Genomic DNA, 8,481 nt, shown 5'->3' on the forward strand with positions numbered 1-8,481 from the left:
GCTGGCTACCCACAGCAACACAGGGCAGGTCCTGTGCAGCCTCTGGATGTGGGTTTCACCTACTTTCTTTGCACAGGAAGGCAGCAGCAGCTCAAAGCAGCTGGGCTGTGAGGAGAAGCTGAGGTTGGGTCCAGCTCAGTGCTCCTGGTGCTGCTGCTGCGATGGAGGAAGGTAGCTGCCTCTGGCAGGAAATCCTGTGGGCTGCAGAAAGCATCTCCTGCCTCCCCACTGGAAGGGTTTGCAACCAGTGCTGGGGCAGCAGAGGGGGGAAAGGTGCCCTTTAGACTCCAGTGAGAACTAGGGAAGTGAAAGGCTTTGCAAACAAGGCTGCACATTTATGTTGCGCTCACACTACAGGTTCACAACCTTTGTGGGGAAGCCCTGGATAGCAGCCTCACTCCAACAGCTACACACAGCAGTGAAACCTCTGAAAAGAGGGACATATATCCACTAATAGATACACTCAGCAGCACCAGTGAAAGGCCGTCCTCTTCCCAGTTTGGACAAATAGGCTCCAGCACATATCCCAAAGTGCTCACAGAAGGGTTGGCTGCAGGGCTGCAGAAATTGTTTCTAACTCTTGTGCTTCAGCTGAGCGAGGTCTGATCTAGAGGGCTCACAGTGTGAATCTGCAGGGGAGATAAGTGGTGCTGTCCACCACCCTTTGGATTTGTCCTGAATTTCTGTGAATCCCTTTCTGAACACCTGAGTGGTTGCAACATACAAACCCCCCTGTTTGTCCAAGGGGGATCTGGCGCGCACTGAAAGGCAGCAGCTGGATTGCTGGTCCTGGATGTGACCCTGCTGCTGGGACTAGAGCCTTTCTCTGTGGTCAGAATTGTTGTTTGTGTTTTGTTCTGCTCTCCTCAAGGAGGACAGCCCAATGTGTGGAAACATTGTAAGGGCAGGAAATGTTCCACTGACATGAAAATAAATGTCTAGAAGAAAAGAGAAATCTATTCTCTGCTTTTTCCTAGGGGAGGAGAAAGAGGGAGGGAGAGATGAGGCAGCTGGAGAGATTGGCAGTTTTGTAGCACTGCCCAGGACAGAAGAAAACACACAAGCTGAAAGAATTAATGATGAAGTAGGTTTCTCAGGTGCAAGTATGGTGCAGTTACACTGCATGCAGTGTCTTTATTACAAAACTTCAAATATAGTGATACCTTGTAGGAAGAAATAGAGCAGGAGTAAAAGCTTCAGAACACCACTGCATTTATCTATCAATACTTATATATATAAAAAAGATACACATATATATGCATGTCTATGTGTGTGTACATATTTGGGTATATAGACACAGGTGTATATATGTTTGTCTATGTACATCTATATGTATAGGTAACCATTCACATATAAATCTCTCGATGATCTTAAGGTCCTTTCCACTCTTAACCATTCTATGATTCTATGAAACCAGTCACTCACAGTTACCAAATTGGAGCAGTAACTCCAGTCGTACACCATCCCCTTGGCAAACAGATCAGGGCTCTGCTGAAAGCAGGAACCACCTTGGCCTGTGGCTTACCAGCAAGCAGGACCACAAGAAGCTTTGGCATATCACTGTTACTGCTCTCTCAGCTCACACTCAGTATTTTTCAACTCTTCATCTTTTTTCTTCATGGTAACTATTTCTCTACTCATCCTTAGGACACTCATTCATTTCCATAAGGGTTTTTCTTTGACAACCACAGTGTAATTTCTGAGCTACAACTTCCAAACCCTTCCAGCCCAGGAGCTGCAGGCCTTGGTAGTGAATGGAGAGCGAGGATCATACCTAGATACTCCTCCACATTGATTACAACAAAACACATGCATATGGCATTTCTCTTTGTTGCCTATCTAATTACTCACCTACTAAGCTCTTTCTGGGCTGGAAGCCTCATTCAGAGCTGTCAACAAAGCCAGGCCCTGGCATGATACCTGAAACATTGACCTTTTCTCCCCAAAGAGTGAGTTTGGGCTCCTGCTGTGAGCCTTGACCCTGCTTACAAAGCCAGTCCACTCTGATGGGATGAAGGAAGGAGCAGCCAAGTGTCCTGAGTTTGGAAACATAGCCAGTTTCTTTCAGTACTGAATCTGAGGTAGGGGAGGACGTGCTTCTAAAGCACCTCTCCATGCTGCTCAGGGAGTGCAGAGGTCTGCTGGTAATTCCATCCTCCCTTTCACAATGCAGGCAGGGCAGAACATGCCGGGGAAAAGGGAGGAAGATGCTAAAGAAAGACACTAAAAATTAAGAACCCCAACTGTGTTAAAAAGCAAGCTGAAGCAGCTGCTTCCACTTTTCCTATCCTAAAAGGCTGACCAAACAGTTCTTCCCTGTGGATGCCCTGCTGGGAGGATTTCTCAGTTTCAGGTCATCTGTTCAGGATGAAAGTTTTTCACCTGTAGCTCTACAAGACAGCACCAACAGAAGATGACTGTGAGGTTGCTGCATGAACAGAGGAGTGCTTGTCCAGTCTGTGCCCACTGTGGTCTTTGCAGAACAACAGAAAACGGGCATATTTTCTGAAAGCTTCATGAAGGTGTTTCTTGAACTTCTCACCCACAAAGGCGTAGATGACTGGATTGAGGCAGCAGTGTACAAAGGAGAGTGCCTCAGCCAGCTCCATGGCGAGGTCTAACCTTTGGCTTGTCTGGCAGTCATCGATGATGTGCATGTTCTTTAGAGAGTCCAGGAAAAGCACAATGTTGACGGGGGTCCAGAAGAGGATGAACACGATGACAACAATAAAAGCCAGTTTAATTGCTCTGTATTTGTTCTGAGTATGGCACTTCTGCAGGTTTTTCAAGATGCTGTGGTAGCAGAAGATGAGAACACCAACGGGGATCAGCCACCCCAGGACATTGACTTCAAAGTTACTGAAAGTCCTCCAGCCATTGCTGCTGTCAGGATAGTGAGGCAGGCACTTAGTCTGGTTATCGTAAGTTGTCTCCTGGAAAAATATCAAGTCTGGTGCTGATGCTAAAACAGCGACTGCCCAAAGGACCAGGCTGGTGATAGCCCCACGAGCAGCTGTCCGAACCCGTAGAGCGTAGACAGACTGGACAATGGCCAGGTACCTGTCGACGCTCATGATGGTTATGAAGAAGGCGCTGCTGTAGAAGCCAATGAAGTAAGCGGAGCTGATGATTTTACACATTGCATTACCAAAAGTCCACTGAGTTGTGATGGAGTACTGAACCAAGAAGGGCAGGGAGAAAACAAAGAGGAGGTCAGAGATGGCGAGGTTCAGCAGATACACATCAGTCATGGCCCTGACGTTCTTGAAAGCTGTTAGGATCCAAACGACCAAAGCATTTCCCACGAGGCCAGTCACAAACAGGAGGGAGTACAGCACCGGAAAAAAGGCAGATGCAAATGCTGGGATATTGTCAAGGTCACAGATGATGTCCAGTTCTGGGTAGTAGAAGTTGTGTTCATAGGCTGCAGAGGAGTTAGATGCTGGGGACATGTAATCCACCTGTCCAAGAACAATGAAGTTCATGAGGCTCAAATACCAAATTACCCTCTTAGTATACATACGAGGCACAAGTCAGCTCACAACGGGCTGCATAGAATCATAGACTGGTTTGGGTTGGAAGGGAGCTTAAAGCTCATCCAGTTCCAACCCCCTGCCATGGGCAGGGACACCTCACACTAGAGCAGCTTGCTCCAAGCCCCTGTGTCCAACCTGGCCTTGAACACTGCCAGGGATGGGGCAGCCACAGCTTCTCTGGGCACCCTGTGCCAGTGCCTCAGCACCCTCACAGGGAAGAGCTTCTGCCTAAGAGCTCATCTCAATCTCCCCTCATTCAGTTTAAAGCCATTCCCCCTTGTCCTGTCACTACCTGCTCTTGCAAAAAGTCCCTCTCCATGAGGACTGTGCTTCATCTATTCTATGATTCTATGATGCAAACAAGGAATAAACATGAGTGATCAGTCCTCCCCTGCCAGGTCCTCTGGCAGCTGAGGTGGTAAACCAGAGGTTACCAGTATTCCTTACCAGCTCCGTGTGGGGTGCCCAGCCCCATGCCTCAGTCCAGGTGGGGCACCAGCACCAGAGACAGGGTGCATCTACAAACCAGAAAACAAATGGGCATGGCCAGGGGGCTGAGAGCCCCTAACGTAGATTTCAGAGTCCTGTTCCGTGTTTCCTTTTGAAAGGAGGAAAGGAGTAGGGCTCAAAGAGGAACTGATGCTCATTTAAAGGCTGTGTTTCCAGTTAGCTGAGTGCCAGAAATAGCATTTTGTGGGACCAGTTCCTGCACAGTTCCAGCAGGCTTTCAGCTGTAAAGGCACCAGCACATACAGGTCACCAGTGGGTGCTGCACATGGCATGTTTCTCCATGCCAGGTGGGATCAGAAGTGGCAGGTCTGATCTGAAGGACACCTTCTCAAAGAGCAGACAGGACTTTCTGCCCTTTCCTCCCTCCTCCCCACCAGAAGCTTTTCCCAGCACAAACTGCTGCTGCCAGCAGCTCCTGCCCACCAAGACCTTCCTCTGCCAACAGGTTTTCCTTTCAAAACCAGTGGCTTTGCTCTGCCAGCAGCTATCAGGATGCACCAGCATCAGCAACATGCCCCTTCTGTGCTCCCTGGCCCCTTGCAGCCCACCCAACAGCAACCACAGCATCCCTGGGCAGCACCTGTGACACCAAACAGGTAAAGATGGGTGACAGCACATCTCCCACCCAGGATGTCCTCCTAGCATTACCCCTGCCCTTAAAGCCACCCTTCCTCCACAAACACAGCATCCTGAGCCAAAGACATTCTCACCCCATGGTTTTTTCTTTTTCTGAGAAGAACAGTCACACTGATTTCTTCTAACCCCCCATCATCCCTACCAGCACTGTGTGTCCCCATAGGCAAAACTGGACCCCTCACAAGTGCTACCAGCCTCAGCTTGCAGGACAGCAGCCCAGCAGGGAGAGACTCACCGACGTGTCCTCAGAGCCCAGCAGGTATGCCAAGTTCCCCTCCATAATCCAGCACTGCGTCTGAAAAAGTGGCAAAGTGATGTCTTTGTATCACAGCTTTTAAGAAGCATACCTTTACCCGTATATGATGACAGCATTTACCTTAGCAAGTCACAGCCAAGGACTTCACTGGAGCAGTGCACAGTCATAAAGTGCCTTTTCCTTTGTGAGATAAGCGTTACATTGAAGATGTGTGAAACCCCAAACCAATGATTTCAGCCTGTCAGTGACAGTCAGAGGAACGGAAACTGCCAGGTATATTTTCTGAATAAGCAGTGTGTTTTCACTTTGAGCATCTCTATGAACGTCAGTGGAAGAGGTTTGCAGCTACCCCCCTGTGCCCATGACGTGCTCCCATCCCACCTCCTGCCCCTGCTCTGCAGTCCCTGTGGCAGGGAGAGAGGAAGCAGTGCTGCCTCTCCTCTGCTCCAGGGATTCTTGGTGAAGAAGCCTGTGGAGGATGGCCCAAGGCTGCCAACAGTCAGCAACTGTAAAGGGCACGATGTTCACATTAACATTTATCCTTGGGAGGCACCTTCACCCTTGCAACCACCCACCCACAGACAAAAGTACCCAAGAGAGCTGATCATAGACTCATGGAATAATTTAGGTTGGAAGAGACCTTTTAACATCAAGCCTAACCATAAACCTAACAACTCCGTATCACCCTTCCTTCCCACGCTGAAGACACTCTCACAGATAACACTGAAGTAAAGCCCTGAACAACTTTACTGGATTTCCACTGGCTCTGCCAAGTGCCTGCTGGTGCCTTATGGCCTCCTTAGTCAGTCCTGTACCTCTCCAAACTGGAGCTGCCAGGCTGCCCAGCACAAGGAACAAGCAGCGCCAGCAGCCCTAAGCCTGCTGTGGAGCTGTGAGACGCAACAGGGAGAGTGGGTCAGCAGCCACCCCGTGGGAGCTGGGGCTGAGGGTGACACTGGGACACTCACCCCACTCCCACCCTGCTCAGGGAGGCGTTTCAGCGAGCTGAGCACAAGAGGAGCAGCATTGGCTGCTGCAGCATCTGCACAGAGCCTGTGGCAGGACATCCTCTGGTGCACACACGGCAGCACAGAGCACGTTCGGAGCCACTGCTGCTCCTGGGACACACAGCACGGGAGGCTTCACAACCCTTCCTGGGGTCAGGCTGCATCCCCAGAGGGACAAATTGACACCAAAGGGCACCTCTGCTTGCAGCAAACCGAGTTCCAGCCCAGGCTGTGCCTATGGGGGCAGGATGAGGGGTCAGCAGGCGTCGGTGATGGCAGTGGCACAGGCTGCTGGCACCTCTTGTGCAGGGGAGAGACATGGTCACACACCAGTGTAGGAGACCCTTGCTGTGCCCTGCATGGCAGCGGAAAGCCCTGTCTGAGGGGCGCCTGGGAACAAGGCAAATTAGGCACGGGCTCTGGAAGGAAGGTGCATTAGGTTTCAGGAGACCTGGCTGAGCCTCTGTCAGCTCTCCAGAGCAGGAGGAAACATTTTCATCCCCAGACGTAACTCCTTATTCTCTCAAAGGACAATTTTTGCATCCCCACCTTTTAAATGAAGGATGACTGTGTCTCCCAGGGGTGGCTGGATCGGCTGGAAAGACACCAGAGCTGAGCTGTCCCCTTGCATCTTTCAGTGACATGAAGGGATGAGGCTCCCTTTGCTGGGTTTTCCTGCAGAAGTCAGGCACAGACATGACTCTATGCAGGGCTGTGTATGTGATCACATACACACACACATGGCCCTCACTACAAGGGAGACATGGAGGTGCTGGAGTGGAGCCAGAGAAGGACAATGGGGCTGGTGCAGGGCCACCTCCCTACAGCCTCCTGCCAGGCAGTTGCAGAGATCAATAAGGTCACCCCTCTTGAAGGCCAGATATTTCTTCACAAAGTGCTTTAGTCCACAAAGCTTGAACTTGCCACAGCCTGAGGAGCAGGAGCAGGAGGAGATGCTGCTGCTGTGGAAACACCACTCGTGTCCCCACATGTGGAAAGAAATAAGGTCTCAGATTTGGAAGGAAACTCAAGAAGGAGGGGGAATAAGAAGAAAAAGGGTTTTCCCCACTCTTTACCCACTGTAACCCTGCACGGCACATCCTTTACTCCTGATTTCCTCCTTTGAAAACCTCCCATACCCCACAGCTGGGAAGGCACCAAAGTCTGTCTTAGCCTTTCCAGGAAAAGTCTTGCTGGTTACAAGAGATGCATTGTCTCTTTTTAACTTGGAGAAACAAAAGATGCTTTTCCCCTTCATGTAAAGACCAGAATGAAAGTACTTGCAGCAGCTTTCTCAGACTTTCTTATCCCTGAGGTGTTTCCTGAGCACCAGAGGGTGAGCAGAGGTCAAAGATGGAGAGCAGAGATATTTCTTGATGTTGCAATTGTTTTTCAGGCGGTGTTGTGTTCATTTCGTACCTATTCATGTTCCACTGCAAGTGCACACCATGATAATGAGCAACACCCTTATCTAGGGTTATCACTATCACTAACAGAAAGCCTCTTTTGTCTCCCTGGGGAGATGTGTTGAGGATGCCTGTGAATCAGCCTGATTTGGTTTCTCTTTATTTGAGGTCCTCCAGTCAAAACCTGTGGGTATTCCTTTTGGCAAACCTCATTTCTTCTGTGCTAGCTTCCAGTTGAACTCTGGGCAGCGCTGGAGGGCAGGGGTTGACTGCTGCCTTTAGGGAAACACAGCTGTAAGAGGAAATGATGAGGTTTAAAGATCTGCTGCTCTGGCCCTTTCCTATTCCCTAACCTTTAAACTTCCTTTTCAGTATGTACCTTTGCTGTTCCTGGCTAATGCCTAACCAGGAATTGGTTCCCTGATTATTTCCACGGGTGCTGACATCACTTGTGCAGCTTGGTTGATGCTGGAAGCTCAGTTTGACCTCTGGTGTATTGCTGTGTGGCTGTTGGGTATGTAACCTTTGCTAGACAAAGCATAATGCCACGAAAAGATATGTAATTATCAGAAATAGCAGAACTCAACTTACACAGGAATATTTGCCTGGCAAGTCACTACACCAGTCAGTGAGCTGAGACAACCTGGAAGATGCTCACCATCCCAAAACCTCCCATCCAGCCCAGCCTGTTTGGATGCGGCATTACTGACTTTGGAGAGAAAGCATTTTAACCTCCCTTGGCATCTGAGGCAGGGGCAGGACCCGGAGGTGTTTTCCAGGACTGTATTCCTGTGTGTGCCAGAGGACTTTGATATTGGTACCTTCCCCAGCTGGACACTGTCTCGGATCCCCATAATAATACATCCCACTGCACATGCCCCAGCCATGCCAATTGGGATGTGTGGCATCCCTGAGCGTAATGCTCGTGTCAGGGGCCAAGAAGGCTCCTTGATTAGTGAACATGCCAATGCTTAAACCTTCATACTCCTCCTGTCCACTGGAAGCCCTGGGCTGCAGAGAGATGTACTCAAAACCTTGTTTACAGGCAAAGAGGAAGCACGTGTGTAGGTAAAGCCAAGAACTGATTGTCAGTGTTACAGCAATCTCAAAGCTCCAATCATCGTCAGTCT

The 8,481-nt window shown here is 49.8% G+C and overlaps 1 protein-coding gene across 4 annotated transcripts in view; it reads right to left on the minus strand.

Moving 5' to 3' along the window:
* Positions 1-1,465: 1,465 nt before the first annotated feature.
* The window catches only part of LOC134165247 (C-C chemokine receptor type 8-like), a 28,296-nt gene continuing 21,280 nt past the window's right edge, over positions 1,466-8,481 (minus strand). For 2 of the 4 annotated variants that reach the window (XM_062621824.1, XM_062621823.1), the window contains exons 3-4: positions 4,918-4,977; positions 1,466-3,461 (exon numbers count right to left, since the gene is read on the minus strand). In XM_062621824.1, the coding sequence (XP_062477808.1) occupies positions 2,391-3,461; positions 4,918-4,977 (1,131 nt within the window). In that variant the 3' untranslated portion in view covers positions 1,466-2,390. Of the gene's footprint in view, positions 3,661-4,917; positions 4,978-6,494; positions 6,625-8,481 lie in introns of those variants that run through there. The other 2 variants (XM_062621826.1, XM_062621825.1) reach the window with 2 other exon arrangements.

Source organism: Pezoporus occidentalis, unplaced genomic scaffold, assembly GCF_034315485.1.
Source record: "Pezoporus occidentalis ecotype Australia unplaced genomic scaffold, CSIRO_AGI_Poc_V1 ctg235, whole genome shotgun sequence".
NCBI classification, from domain to species: domain Eukaryota; kingdom Metazoa; phylum Chordata; class Aves; order Psittaciformes; family Psittacidae; genus Pezoporus; species Pezoporus occidentalis.